This window comes from Monopterus albus, unplaced genomic scaffold, assembly GCF_001952655.1.
Source record: "Monopterus albus unplaced genomic scaffold, M_albus_1.0 scaffold253.1, whole genome shotgun sequence".
Lineage (NCBI taxonomy): Eukaryota > Metazoa > Chordata > Actinopteri > Synbranchiformes > Synbranchidae > Monopterus > Monopterus albus.
The window spans coordinates 1,157,353-1,173,091 of record NW_018128133.1 but is presented as its reverse complement, the minus strand read 5'-3'; the positions used below and the strand labels follow the sequence as shown (position 1 = coordinate 1,173,091).

Below are 15,739 nucleotides of genomic sequence, written 5' to 3'. Positions count from 1 at the left end.
TTATCTGAATCTGAGCACACAGAAAGCTCCTATGTATACCCCTGCATTCATCCTGTTTCTTTTGTCAGCAGTGAAATTATCAATAAATGCCACTGTACCATTCTTCACTTGCAAGGTCGCCCCGTTACTCCTTATATCACGCAATACCTCCACTTGAATTTAAATGTCAAGTCTCAGTCAGGTCTGAGCCACATCTGTGCCCTTTTGTGCATGAACTGATGTTGAAACGACGCTGCCCAAGAAAGATTTAGTACTTTGGATGTTCAAACACCGATATCTCACACACAGTTCTTGCAGTTTTGATTTAAGCCTACTCAAAGTAAAGCTGGCTGTAGGCACTTGAAAGTAGTAGACATTATTTTATTTTAAATTGAATGTTCTGATTCACAGAGCCTGAAGAAATTGTCCACTCTTTACCGTACTCCCCAGAAGCCGTGCTATGAAAGACTAGAGAAGATGAAAGAGCCCATACATAGCTCCAAACTGCATCACTTGATAGATGGTTTTTAAGCTGGGAATAATAGAAGCTTAGTAAAGAGCCCAGACTTTTGGGGTGGTCCAAGTATTACTTAGGTTTAGTGATAAATATTACATGGTGCTGTCAGTTTATGGTGTTTCTAAAGTACTATTTTGTATTACTGTAATTTTTCTAGAAGGTTAGTCGGCTAGAGGAGCATGAGAAGGAAGTGGTCAGTGCTCTGCGCTACTTCAAGACAATCGTGGACAAAATGGTTGTGGAGAAGAAGGTTCTGGAGATGCTCCCGGGCTCGGCCAGCAAGGTGCTTGAAGCTATCCTTCCTCTGGTTCAGGTAGAGGCCCGGATACAGCACAGGTGAGTCACCTGTTTTTATAAAGCACCAGACAGGAAGTTTGGTTTAAGATTAGAAAGCTTACATTCCCACTGATCCTTACAATTTAAAGCACAAGACAGAAACATTTATGTATATTTTTTCCAAAATGAATATCGTTACAATAAACTTTGATTGCTCTTTTTTTCCTGCCATAGATATAATTCACAGTGTACCATTTTTCAGTTCAGTCTAATCATTCTTACCTTTTGATATAATTCCCAACATAGCTGGTATGCATGCAGGGCGTGTTACAACTAGCACAGTGGAGCTCACCACTCGCTGAGCATCCTGTGAAGATGATCATATGTTGCGACAGACGACACCCCTCATAACAAGGCTTCCTGGACTCGATGCCTGAAGCCTTTAAAATTATGTTCATGTGTTAATCATTGTTGATGTGACACATTATCAGGAATGTTACCTTCAAGGAAGAGAAATGACTTCATGTTTCAGACATATTAACTAATAGAAGGGGTTTTGTTTTAGGTCCTCACTGGGTAAAGTAAATACTTCCTGTGAAAGTAACTGTAGCTATAGTTTTGTTTGAACTGTCAAGACAAGTTAGGACTTCTCTGTCTTTGTCTTTGTGCCTTCCCCTGTCTGTCAGTACAGATGAAAGTATGAAGGTCAGAGGTGACACATTTTGTATCTCACAGCCCTGTGTTTGGAAGTGATTGACTGATTGTTGCTGCAGCACTAAAAAGAAGCTAATTCTGGGGATTTGACCTCAGTGTATTCTAGTCAAACCCCAATAGATCACATTAGAAGTTTAGTGCTTTGCTTAAGCCTTAGACCGCTGTACATGCAGCAAGTTAAACATGACTGCCACAAGCTAATTACTTCTTATAATGGTCAGATGCTTTTTGGCTACTATACATTGAGTTACTACTGTGTGACAAACACTGAAATGCTCAAAATGTTAAATTGTCTTGCCATCTACTGAACATATAAAGTACACCACAGTGTTGGAGTGTCTACACTGATTTAAATCAATATTGGTTTAATAACCAGGTCAACAGTGGGTACAGCTACTATCTGCTGTCTGGCACACAGGGTCGTGTTGATTAAGGTGCTTATTTACTAAAAGATAAGCATAGCAGTCTCATCTACAAATCTCTTATCTGGGCACTCAAAGCTGCAGACTCTGTCATAATTTTAATGTTCCTTCTTAGCTGCAGTGTAGCCTGCAGTCATTAGCTCAAATAGTATTTCTGGGTAAAACCTCTCCGACCTCCCAACTGCTCCACCATCCCCTAAATCCTTCTTAGCTATAGACGTCTCCCACTCACTTAAGGGCTAAGCTGTGGAGAGACAGTGGACGGGTATTTCAGCAGTCTGAATCAGCTGCAGCATGTTGGTACAAGTCTGTGCTGCACCTTAGTGTCGGGTCTGGATGTATTATTCACTACAGGCAGAAACAACACGCCGCTTCCCACTGTGGTTATATACATTCTTCTTCCAGCTCTTAATCCAGTCTGTAAACATTTAGCCTGTCATATTCCTGTAGTTTAATAAAAGGTAGATGGAAGTGTGTCGTGTTGTTGTTTCTGTCTTTTTTTTCTTCAATGTTTTCCACACATGCTTGTCTCATGGCTCTTGTTCACATCCCTTTGCTGTGTTGTCTTCTTTCTGCACCTCTGGCTCCATTGTTCCCTCTGAATCATTTCCTTTTGATCTAATTTATATGCCACTTTTGTTTTCTTTGTTTCCGTATACTTCTTTCCTTTTCTCCATTGCCATGTTCTGCTGTGACCCAACCCTATTCTCACACCCTTTCTATAGCTCTGCGCTGTCTTCCTGCCATAACCGTGTGTACCAGAGTCTGGCCAATCTTATTCGTTGGGCAGACCAGGTGATGCTAGATGGCGTTGACTTGGAAGACAAGGAAAATGTGGCGTCTGTAACCAGTGTCATCAAAGCTGTCTTGGATGGAGTAAAGGTAGGCCCTTCACTGATAAAGGAAATATGGTGGATGGCTACTAGAGATGTCCTGAGCAGTCCTCAGGATCTGTATTGGGGCCAGTATGGACATATTAAAAGATTGGCATTAACTAAAATCAAGCCAGTCAAATGGCAATCCTTTACTTCTTTCTCGTATCCCGAGAGGGGGTCCCTCCATCCCTTCTCCACAGGGGTCGAAGGGGTGAGCTGCTCACAGAGTGAAGTGGAGCAGAAAGGAGGTTAAATTTTACTTGAACTGACCATAGTGCTCATTTAACATGTGTAACAATATCTGCACTTAATGGAGACAGTGCGAGCAAATTATCAAACAGTTATATATATAAAATTTAAAAGACAACATCTAACAGAATACAACATCATCTCATGTGTGACACACACAAAGGCAATACCGGTGGGAAAAACTTGATCTGGACATCTCTGTTGGCTGTAGCCTCCTGTGTGGGCTTCTCTCTACCATTATGAGACTTGGAACGATACTGATCTAAAGTAATGGAATTGATGATGCTATTTGCTGTAATGTTTTGATTGGATGAGGCACTGAAGCTGGCTCTGTTATCTTTCTATGTGCAGGAATTGGTAAAGCTGACCATAGAGAAACAGGAGCACCCGTCCCCCACCACTCCTAATAAACCAGCACCCCCTGCTACTACAGCAGAGACGTGAGTACAGAGTATGCTCTCCAGAATACAAACATTCTGCCGCTTAAAGCGGTTAATTCACTCAGACAGCCTTTCTGTGTGTAGCAGCGTGTCATCAGAGATGCCCTTAATAGATCGGGAGCCAGAGGTCTCCAATAAGATGTCTCCGGCAGCTACTCCTGCAGAGACTGCCTCTGACATACCAAATGAGGATGTAGCCCCTCCCAAACCCCCACTTCCGGAAGCCAAGATGGCAGAGCTCAGGTGAGGACAACACATACACACTACAAATGCAGTTGTAATATTCCTTATCCTCCATATAGAGATGCTTTTTTTTTTTGCAATTAATGGACTGAATTTTGAAATTCAGGTGTTGGCTTGGTCAAAGTGAAGTCAGTAATGCACTGACATATTAATAATGTAGGAGTTTCACAGCTGACAGTTCTCACTGAAGCTCCCACTTCATGTAGTTTGTTGGCATCAAAGGATCTCAAAAGTTTCCTCAGATCTTTGCAACACTGGGTGTGAGATTCTCTCTCACAGCTCCAGCTGGACTTGGTCGTAATATGGCCACAGAAACTTTGTGACATTTTGCACTGTAGTCACAAAGAGAAGTGCCCGTTCTGCACTCATTCTTCACGGAACTTTTGTTATCTTTTAAGCAATTTTTGAAAAATGTTCACACACATCAAATGAGGAATAAGGATAGTTTTAGGATATGTATACAGAAGGGGGATTTCCTATTTCTTTCATTTTCCCTGATTTAGATTTAGCTCATTAACCAGAAATATTTTTGTGTATTGTTTTTTTTCATACAATCCAGCTGCGGTTTGTCAATCCAAATGCAAAAGGTTTTGAACTTCTCTAAGTCTTTACTGCTCTCTCACTTCAGGCTCTGAATATGGCACAACTTGTTTTGTATGTTGCTCTGTCCCTTTATTCCTTTTTTCAGTCTGCTGTTTCTCTCTCTCTTTTGATTTCTTTCATCTTTGGTTTCCCTTTTGCATTCTGCAAACAGAGCACAGTTGAGTGCTGACGCTGGCCAAAGGAGACCCTCTCAGAAGGAGAAGTATGTTAGCCTATAGGATCACCTGTCTCCATCGTAACAACCCACCCTTGACTCCCCATAAAGCTTTTGGCCTGGATGAAAGTGTTTCTGACTTGCATGGTTGCATTATTCCAATGTTTGTGTCATCTTAGGCTTCCCCTGAAAATCTCATTGTCCAATCAAAAGACTTTCCAGTGCATGAGAGTGTGTGACTGACCTATGCAGTGAATTTTCACAGGCCTACATATCATGGTGCCTTACTACTGTTCTTTGCCCCATTTTGACCTGGCAATAACTCTGAGAGAATGTAGGTTGACAAACAGGACAGCTTCATGTCATAGCCGAAAGAGGCTAACATGAAACACCCTCACTTTCATCTCACTCCTTCACAGGAAGGATGACAATATGTGTGTTCATGTATTCATACATGGATTTGTGTGTGCATACGTCAGAGAAAGTGTGTTTTGCTGCTTCCCTGGTTATCTACATTAACTTGGCCAAAAGGACAAAAATATCCAACACACTTACTCTGCTGGTTCTATTTATCTGTTAATAGTCCTCCACCTGCTCTTCCACCTAAGAAGCGCCAGTCAGCCCCTTCGCCTACACGGGTGGCAGTGGTTGCCCCTATGAGCCGTGGCTCCAGCCTGCCCTGCAGTGTCCACAAACAGGTGAGGACTGCATCTCATAAAACCTTAGACTTCATGTTCTAATATAGCATACCGTCGGCTTCAGTTTAATATGATATCAACACCGAATACAGGAAGTAATTAACCATTAAGAATTTTTCTGTCTGTGCAGCAGCAGGAGTACGAGCAGGAGTTCCTTCAGAGACGTTTTTCTGGGGGTAGCCAGTCATACGGAGGCGACTCTCCACGCCTGTCTCCCTGCAGCAGCATGGGGAAACTTAGCAAATCTGATGAACAGCTTTCCTCCATGGAGCAGGACAGTGGTCAGTGTTCTCGTAACACCAGCTGTGAGACTCTTGGTAAGAACGTGAAGATAAATTTACAAGTGCTTCATCAAAACACTAACCCTGTCATGTTTGATTTGGTGAAGCTTTATTATTTGCAAGCAACAGCAAATATTAGAAAAACTTGAAGATTGAATTTAGATCTGTAATTTTTTTTTAGGCTAACCCCTGAAACACTAGTTTTTTTATGGTACCCTAATTAATCTCTACAACCTGTAGCTAAAAGTTAAAGACACTGAAATAGAAGTTGTGGCCTGCTTACCTTTAACTTTCATTTTCAGTGGCTGCTTGCTCCAAATACCCAAGAGTCCGGTGCATTTACTGTTCAGTTGATAATACTGATATTTGCACTAGAGTTAAACTAGGAGCTTCTACTGCATTAGACATGCTGCAGTCAGCTCTTCATTTCTAGAGCTCTAGAGAGAAGTCATCACTCTAGTTTTGTTGGATCAAGTGTGCTTTTGAGGTTCATGTGTTACAGAAAGACGTTTCTTTCATAAACAATGCACAGACACTGGCTTGTAAAGAGTACACAGAGTAGACAAATCCAAATGTTTACATAAAACCATAACAATTCTCCAGCTGGTCTAGTCTGTGGTGACGTGTGTCACTTTAAATACAGTATTCTATGGTGGTTATAAATGAGAGGCCTGCTCAAATTACCTAAATGTTTTATATGTTGCACTTTGCTAATAAACAAAGGAGACAGTAGAAGGTTTCAGAGGAGATTTGTTAACTTCAGGTGTTTTACCAATTGGGAATTTGATCTACAAATGGAATCAGCTACTGGAAACTCAGTCCCAAACCCTTTGCTAATGTTTTTGACTTCATGTATTGTGAAGGTGCTACAGGTAGCTGTTACTTCACAGTTCATTGTGAGTGTATGATGACAGTAATTTCTACCTTCTCTTTACAATTTCAGACAACACAGAGAACTACGACCCAGATTACGACTTCCTCCATCAGGACTTGTCAGCTGGGGAAAACCTGCCCCCAATACCAGTGGGAGGGTGCTTGAGCCCCCTGCCCGAGTCTCACAGCGAGTCATCTTCCCCAGTTCCCGGACAGCATCCCTCACATCCCCGCTTCAGTGCTCCTCCGCCTCAGCAGCCACCCGAATCCTGGACCACCCACCCCATCCTGACTAACTCCTTACAGTCCTTTCGTGTCAGTGCACCTCCTGCCCTGCCCCAGAAGAAATGGCGCAGCACCCAGGCATCGTCCTTCACTGATGGAGGATCCAGGGTTCTGTATGAGCGCTACCCCTCCCAATATGACAACTTGTCCGAAGAGGAGCTACACCCAACACCACCATTCCCCCTTTTCACACCCATCTCGCCCATGCCCCAGACAAACGGGGGCGTGTTCGTCACCCAGTACGTAGGCACCGAGAATGCAGATGTCCCCGCCAGTCCCCCGCCACTCCCAGAAAAGAAAAGCAGACACAGTAAGTGAGGAGGAAGGAGGTGATGGGTTTGTAATGAGACGGCAGGGAAGAAGAAAAACATTTAAATAAGATGCCTGAATAGACATCATAGAAACAATGGAAGGGACAAAGAGGAATGACCGGAAGAATAAAAGAAGAAATGAGGTTGATGTAGGAAAGGACAGTGGGATATTGACTGCAATAAATCATCAGTTCATTGAAGCATATATTGGAAATATTCCACCGTGAATAGAGGCAGGAAGTGAATACCAGGATGTGCTACAATGGCTCTGGCTCCAGGGGCACAGAGGGCAGCGTTTGGTCATTTCCTGACACACCTGCTACATCGCTTCCTCTTAAGCTACTGTATTAGGTCATTCTATACAGTGAGCCCTTCCTGCATTCTGAAGCATGTTTCATTGTGTCTGACTAATACAAGTATGATTCCAAATGGACAACTGTTTTGAAAGGACATTCCACAGATTTTACACATCAGATTCAGTTTAATTGGTCACAGCGAAATTATTCAGCCTGTGAAAGTAGTAGCTCATAGTATAGTATAATGGCTTCTGTGGCTCCAGATGAGTTATGTATTACATTATTTAATCCATCTCTCTCCTGCAGTCCTCCAGTACATGCAATTTGTGGAAGACTACTCTGAACCACAGCCCTCCGTGTTCTACCAGATGCCACAGAGTGAGAGCATCTATGAGCAGCGTAACAAACGCTTCCAAGAGGTGTATGGCTTCAACGATTCCTTCAGCAGCACTGACTCGGTCCACGAGCCGGTGCAGCCCCCTGCGTTGCCCCCAAAACAAAGGCAACTGGTAAGAAACCTCTCCTTGTGCTCAAGTATGATGTCCGTGATCCTTTTGAAGGACCAGAACTGGTTACTTAGATGTTGGTACCATTTCTTGTCAACTACCAGAGTTAAAGGAAATAAGTGTTTGTTGCAAGTGGATACAAATGAATACCATGAGCAAACATTCCTAAAATTGTTTAGTTCATCCGCCTCAAAGTTAGACTAAAACTCAGTGGAGTTCCCTGATAATGCTGTTAATTACAAGAATATATCTAGAGTTGCATGATAGAAGAGTGTTTGTGAGCACGTGAAGAGCAGCACTGTGCGGGGGAGTTCAGTGCTGGTCCTGTTGTCTTCATGCTTTAATCTAGCTGGGAAGGGAAGAAGTGTCAAAGAGTGCAGATTCTGGGAATCCAGTGATACATTCCAGTGGTGATCCTCATCAGTTTTCTCTCAGGCCTCATCCTATCTTGTTATCTCTCTCACCTACTCAGCCCCTTCTCTTTACACTCTCTATCTCCCTTCCTCGCTGATTTTGTACCCAAAGCAGACAGCAGTGTGTACACGCAGGTGTTTGGTCATTAGCAGGAGATAAGACTGGTTGTTATCAGGCCAACATCAGACGCAGTCCACTTATCTTAATATGGGTGTGCATCTGGGTTAATTGAGACAGCTGTCTGTGATGGTGAGTCAGTAGGGACAGAGAGGAAGAGACAACGCGTAGAATAGTTCATTGCAGGAAAGGGAACATTTTGATTAGCCAGATGAGCTGGATGCTAATCTCTTAATAAATAATACCTAAAGAGGATTTTTGATCAAGTCATCAGTTTTTAATGTTTCTGAGTATATTAGGGACTTTTAAGATTTCATAAAGGTTACTTTAAAGAACAATTCCTGTATATTTCAACACTTGTTTCCAATAAATGTGGCCCTTGTGTTTCAGTAGGTCATGCTGACATTATTCACACCACCTTCATTAAAGATATATAGGGAAATGAAAACTCATGCAAATTGGAGCAAACTGTGTAATTGTTCCATCACTTCCAGATAAACATTAGGTTCAGTCATTTCACATGCTTATCTCCAATACCAACCAAATGTAAACGCAGAAAGTTATGCCCTGGAATAGCCATGTTGGCTAACCGCATAGGCGTCAGCATTGGGGCATTGGCTCATAGACTCACAATAGCCACAAATCCAGCAGATCACTGCATGTTTGGTAGATGGTCCATGTTTTGCCAGAGGCAGGGTGTTCTCACAAAGCACCAGACTTGTCTCTTTTCCCTAGCAAATTCTTAGTCCTACGTATCTCAAGGTGGCAAATTCAGCTGTGGTTAGCCTAAAGCACCGTAGCAATGAAGACAGTATGTTTGTGGACGGTAAACAGATGACATATTTCTCCAGGGTGTAACTAGACAGCATCATAACCCAAGAAAGAAAATAGACTTTGTTGCTGAGTGGCAGTCTACCCAGGCCATCTCTGAGATGCTGTCTTCGTCAATTGTCCCCTTTCTGCCACCACAGCTGTGTATTTGCAGCCTTTATTTTTATCATTCGTTTGTCTGCATGTTCAGTCAAACTGCACTCATCTCTGCTCCTGTCACAGAGCCTAATCGGGCTTCATGTTTTGGACTCGATGAGCCCGTGGCCCAGTGGAATAAGCATGTTTGCCTCCTACTTAAGCCTATGTTCCAAGCTTACATGTTTTAGCGACTTTACATGGATTTGCACAAAAGAAGTAATTTCAGTTGATGTAGAGAAGAAAGTGGGTGAAAAATCACTAAACAACATAGTAGTCCTGCTTAGAATGTATTGTGGTTGACCTGGTTTCTGTAAAGCCCTTAAAACTTAGGACATTACAGAAGGTTCACTGGACTGTCGAAGCAGACATGAATGTGAGTGACCTGGACATGACTCCCTCTAGTTATTAGGGCTTTCTAAGAATAACTGCAACTTAAAATGAGTAATACCTCCAACAGCGGTAGTCTGCTCATTCACTGTTGTATTTTTATCTGAGGTCATTGAGCTGACGCTGCTCAGCTGAAATACCAGAATCCTCCTCAGCTTCCACCACTTCATCACTCTGCTGCTGAACTGATTAAATCTGCTCTGTCTTGCTTACTAGTGTAATCAACTATCAACCTCTTGTTCGTATTTTTTCTCCCTTAACATCCTGTTTTCCCTCTTTACCTTTCCTTAACCCCTGTTTCTCTCATTTCTGTATTTTCTGCCTTTTATGTTGTTTCCTTCTCAGGCCTCCCACTCTTCCTCCCCCTCTTCCTCCTCATCCTCTTCTCTCTCCTGCCACCTCCAGCCGTCTGTGGCGGCCATGGAGGAGGCGGGCACTGGGCTGGGCCTCAGCATGTCCGTCTCTAACTCCTACCTGATTGGCCAAGCATCTTTGACCACACCCACGGTGAGTTCCCCCATCTCCCATTCTCAAAAAACCCCATCCCTCCCATTCTCCACTATGCCGTGGGTGCTGTGTGGTCCTGGACTGATCCAGGATAAGTTGCAGTTTGACCTGTGTGTGTGCTCCATATGTGATACAGTCTGTTCATCTACCCCGACCCCTTTGAGTTTTGAAAATGCAGTGGTTTGGTTGCTGTATGGCTGTTGGTATTGTTCATCCACCCATCCATGTGTGCATTTGTTTGTACAGTGTATTTTGTTCTTTATGTGTGTGTGTATCTTTTTTTAAGCTGAGGCATTAGATATGGTGAAATAATGTTTACTTTGTGTGGGTTATGAGTGTGTGCCGTTTGTTGTCTCTGGCTGCCAACTCTGTGTGTTGCACTGAAGCATTCCTCCACATGACAGGTCATTTTTTGACCCTTGTCTCTGTTTTCAATTTGCCTCAGAAATGCAGTCAGTGAGTTGTGTGTCTGGCAGTATCTCATCCAAATAGTGCAAGAGATTTTTAGGGCTTTGGTTGAGGCTTATAAACGAAAATTTGTTCTATGTTGGCTAAAGTGGAACGTTAACAACCATCAACAGGTTCTTAAAAGTGCATTAGCTTTTGCTTAATCACGGGTCTGTTTCAGTTAGCTGGGGCCTGACCCTGACCTCATAACAGTCTTGTCTGTGTTATTGTGGTTTGGTCAGTATTTTGGAGGGATTGACCCATGATGACCCCATAGTGTGCGAGCACGCTAGGACACAGTGTGGATCTTCTTCAGTGGAATGCAGCGCCAGATGGATGAGAGAAAACACATTCCTTCTGCTCTTCTTTCTTCTAGTCTTCTCTCCTCTGTGTCATTCTCATCTCCCAGTGTCACTCAGTGTGTACACACACTCACTGCCATGCTGTAACCTTCTCTTCCCTAAATGCACACACATTTCCATGTCTTATTTGTCTGTTTCTGCAGAATGTTTACATTCCTCAGCTCCTTGGGGCATTATGATTTTGAGGGCTGTCACAGGGGAGGTAAACCATCCTAGGAAAGCCATTTTGCATATGTTGAGTGGAAAAGATGGAAATATTCACTTAGTTAATCCATAGATTCAGTATAAAACTTGCTAAAAATGGAGGCCTTTAATTTCCAGCTGATTCTGGTGTGTGTGTGTGTGTCAGTATGATTGTTTATCAGTGATCTGTGTGTACTGCTCTCTGCCAGTTTGCTGAAACAGGGCTGGTATGTGCAACGTGTTCAAACAGGTTCCCACCACCTCCCTGCTGGCAGGCATCCCCTCAGCTGTCCACACTCACATTAAGGCATCTCTTGTCTAAACATGTTTATGTTTATAGTTGTTGCTAGCTTATCTGTGTATTTTTGTCTGTTCAACATCTCTGTCCTGACATCTTCCGTATTATCTCACTGGAGATGTTTCTTTTGCCACTGGTTCCAGTTTTACATTCCTGGGTGTATGCGAATCTGCAGTACATTTCATGTTCAGGCACATCACTCCCATAGTCCAGACTTAATGAAGGTGTTGGAGAAGGCGGTGAACACTCCCCTTTGCTTCCTGTTGTTCAGCTTCTTTTTCTGTCTGCTCTGTCTTTACCTCTCTAATCCCTTAGTCCTGTCTTTTATTTTTCTTTACTATTATTATTTTTTACTTTCCCGCTTTCATTCTTTCTACCAATCACAGAGCTTGGACCAAGTTGCCTTGACCAATGCCACCATTCTGGATGGCAGCGGGGGTGGGACCAACGGTTCCCTGGCTGGCTCAATGGGCTCTGTGGCTGTCTGTCTTCCTTCTGAGTCTTCTCTCACTGACTCTCTCCACACCTCAGCGGTGAGCTTACAGAAGGTGGATGCTAGGAGCACAAGCAGGACACTTCTATAAGCCTTCTTGCTATGACGTATAATAAAATATTCAGGATCCCTTCCTTTAGTGTTACATTACACCAGTATTGTTGCTCAGATGATTGTCATTCACTTGGTGGCATCTTGTTGTCATTATCATGGCCCGCAAACTGTCCTCTGTCTGGTTAAGGGGCTCACAGAAAGCCACAAGAGCATGTTGCACTGCATGTTCTCTTTTTCCAGTAAATATTATTACCTTTATAAATGATGCACTTCAGTGCCACCTGGTGGTCATGTCGACCCTGAGCTGGAAACACACCTCTCACTGTACAATACTGGACCTCAGCTGGCCGCTGTCTCTCCTCCTTAGGCACACTTGACGTCTATCCCACCCTTAGCAAACACTCTGTGCCCCTCTCTGCTGCCTTACACCTCGGTTTGTGTCCCTCCTCTTTTCCCATAGAGTGAGAGCGCGAATGACGAGGGCGGGGAGGGAGAGTATGTCAACTTGTACTCATCCAACCAGGCCAATGGGGAGCTGCCCCACTCCCTCAGAGTAAGTAGCTGACCCTCCACGGGTGAAAGGTCAGTTCCATTTGCATGTCCCGTCACTTCAGGATATGAATCAATTGAAAAATGTGATTTTGAGTAATTTAAAGTTAGGAGGCCTGTTTGACTTGAAAATATTGCTTTCTGCAGTCCTCAGTTACACTGAGCAGCTCTTACTGATTCATCTCTTGAACTGAGGGCACTGAAATGGAATGTAAATGTAGCCAAACCTGGCTGTGCATGACTTCAGGTTCATGGGTTTGCCTGTGAGGGACTCGTGCTGTGGTCGCTGTCTGTGGAAAAGGTGTCCATCTGTGTGCTGCTCTGACTGCCCGGCTGATGACTGCTGTCTCTCTGGCTGTGCTTCAGTTGTAACAAGCATTTAACCTTGTTCCGATCTAACAGCTAACATGTTGGTTCTCCTAAAGGGATTACCAGTGGTTCATCTGTTTTCAATCTTCCAGTAACATTCCCCATAACGGCTTATGTGCACTTGCGCATGTGTGACAGTGCACGTGTGTGTGGTTGTGTTTGTGGTTCTTTTGGCCAGCGTGTGCATTCTGGGTTTATTGTCGACATGTTGGAATGTGGTGTGTGTGTGTGTGTGTGTGTGTGAATGTAAGTGCGAGGGAGAGAGACAGTGAGTGGATCTGTGACTGCATTTGTAGTTTTCCATTTGGCGCAGTATCAGTGCAAGTGAGTTCTACCCTCTGGTGTCTTTCTGTTGTGGGTTTCATCGGCTGGGTTTTTCCCCGCTCCTACTGAAGAAAAGCTATCAACGCTTAACATCTAATCTGTGTCAACACTAATAGAGATAACATCCTTTGTAGGCGTAGTGACAGATGTTTGTACAAGCATCCATCTTCCGCTCCAGCAAACGTGTCCCGGTGGTCCGGACAATACCATCAGTAGCCGGTCTGCTGTCACTGCATGGATCCATTCACCAATGATGTCCCATGTATGCTGCTGTGCAGATGTTGATTTTTGCTTTTCCATCCACTGATTAGGAGACGATCACAGCTGACGATATACTCCAAGACCCCACCCCACAGATGCCATCCGCCAACAACAAAGAGGCTTTGGACAAAGAAAGGTAATGTTTATGAGCTTTGGATTTTTATAATGGCATGGCCTGATACCACTCTGAGCTTCCATAGGAATGCTCACATTCTTTGGCACATCTGTGTATTGATAACCGTTATGAAAATAGTTGCTGAATAATTTTCTCTAGATTGACAACTTGATTAATCAATTTATCATTTCAGCTCTAGTATGTAGTGTTGGTTTGTGACACAGCTGTGGCTCAGAGCATTTTTGTGCTGATGATTGTGTGTGTGTATGTATGTTACAGGAGGCAGAAGTCAGCAGAGTCGGCTGGTAGTGATGAGGAAGATGTGGACGAGCTCTCCCTCATAGACCACAAGGAGATTATGAACAGGATAACACTAAAACAAGAAGTAAGATGGTCACTGCTGATGCTGTGCACTGCTTTTGTAACTTTGCAGCATCAGCATACACAGCACCTTTTTTCCTGTTAGGCCCACAAAGGCTAAAGGTCACTGTTGAGTCACTCAGGTGAAATCAGATCTTGAGATGCAGCACTGATAGCCATTGCTGCCCTCTGGAGTCTAGTCTCTGAAAATGCAGGTTAAAACTGCCAGAGCACCCTCCTCCTCCTACACCTCCACCTCCTTTGTCCCTTGTGGTGCAGTCTGATAGACAGATATGTTAAACTGCTGCCTGCTGCTCTGCAAGGTTAGGGTCAATAAGACAGCAATGAATGGGAAAGATTAGAAATGCAAGGATGTGAAAGGTTTGTTACCTGTGATGATTTACAGGTGTGACAGACATGTTGCACCAGTAGTGCTTTCATTATTCACAAAACTGACTTTTTTTCTTCGTCATCAGACGAGATGGTGCAAGAGGGAGAGGTGGGGGCCATTTAGGGGAGTAAGCTGCATTTTGGGCTAGACTACACCACTGTACATCCGCCCTAACCACTCATCTCATCTCGTGCTTTCATTCTCCTCTACCTTTTTATCTGGTGTCGGTTTTCTCCAGTTCTCCTCCACACCTCACTTGCTTTTCTTAATCCTCCCAGAATGACGATGGCCCTGATGTTCGTGCTGGATCAGGAGATATTCTCTTAGTCCATGCTACAGAAACAGACCGCAAAGGTATAGTACAGATGACCAAACACACACAAAGACTAATACTTATCCCATCTCTTATGCAGATTACTGTATACTACTGTTCAGGGCTCTAGTTTTGTCGTGCTATCTTGATAAACCTGTCATTTTATCTTGAAAAACAGATTTTATTTTTACTGATGTTATTACTCTTCTGATCTCATCTGAGCAGCATTTTAAATTGCCCCTGTCTGTGTCTTGTTCAGTTATTTGTCAGTCTGGGTTATGTAGCCTTCACATATGTTTTCAGATATAGTTAAATGAAAACTCTGAAACTCATATCAGCTGAAATAAGATCCTTTTTTTTCTGTTTTTGCCTGACAGATCTTGTTGTGTACTGTGAAGCCTTTCTGACTACATATAGGACTTTTATAACCCCTGAGGACCTCATTAAGAAACTACACTACAGATATCCTTTTCACATCACTCAGCGTGTCTCTCTGAGCTTAATCTCTTTTCTGTTGGTAGAAACCTGGTTTGCCTTGTTTTTTCCCCCTTTACCCTTATTTACCAAGGAAAGGTTTGTTTATCTGTGGTCTGGGCATCTTTGCTTAGACTGCTGCCCCCGCGACCCGGTCCCGGATAAGCGGAAGAAAATGGATGGATGGATGGAAGTTTGTTTATCTTGTTTGCTCCTATTAAGGGTGTTCATTTATAGGCGTTCATAAATGGAGACCCACAGTAGCACCATAATCCTCAACTGATGGATACTGAAGTGTAAATTGCTGCTGACTGTGTTTTGTTAAATGACACCTCAAGAGAGTTTGTGTCATGAACTTTCCCTCAAAGTAGTTTTCTTCTAATGTTTTGTTATTGCCAGAAGTATTAGTTGGGTAATGAATCATTCAGTCATTATCAGCAGCTGATTTGACAATCAATTCTTCATATCAAGCTGAATATATTTGGATTTTAGGCTTCTGGTCAAAATTAGCTATTTGAAGTAGTGATGCACCGAAATTAAAATTCTGGGCCGAAACCGAAACCGAAAATTTAGGATGCACTTGGCCGAAAACCGAAACGAAACCGAAAATGGCTTCTTTTAAAAACTTCA

General features: G+C 43.3%; 1 protein-coding gene across 1 annotated transcript in view; it reads left to right on the top strand.

Annotated features, from left to right (window-relative positions):
- The window catches only part of rapgef1b (Rap guanine nucleotide exchange factor (GEF) 1b), a 38,857-nt gene that overhangs the window by 18,884 nt on the left and 4,234 nt on the right, over positions 1-15,739 (top strand). Inside the window, exons 3-18 of the mRNA XM_020621078.1 lie at positions 654-832; positions 2,634-2,790; positions 3,384-3,472; positions 3,560-3,715; positions 4,470-4,520; positions 5,056-5,170; positions 5,301-5,487; positions 6,395-6,919; positions 7,523-7,725; positions 9,955-10,116; positions 11,793-11,939; positions 12,414-12,506; positions 13,507-13,592; positions 13,851-13,956; positions 14,601-14,676; positions 15,013-15,097. Of these exons, the coding sequence (XP_020476734.1) occupies positions 654-832; positions 2,634-2,790; positions 3,384-3,472; positions 3,560-3,715; positions 4,470-4,520; positions 5,056-5,170; positions 5,301-5,487; positions 6,395-6,919; positions 7,523-7,725; positions 9,955-10,116; positions 11,793-11,939; positions 12,414-12,506; positions 13,507-13,592; positions 13,851-13,956; positions 14,601-14,676; positions 15,013-15,097 (2,417 nt within the window). The remainder of the gene's footprint in view (positions 1-653; positions 833-2,633; positions 2,791-3,383; positions 3,473-3,559; positions 3,716-4,469; positions 4,521-5,055; positions 5,171-5,300; positions 5,488-6,394; positions 6,920-7,522; positions 7,726-9,954; positions 10,117-11,792; positions 11,940-12,413; positions 12,507-13,506; positions 13,593-13,850; positions 13,957-14,600; positions 14,677-15,012; positions 15,098-15,739) is intronic.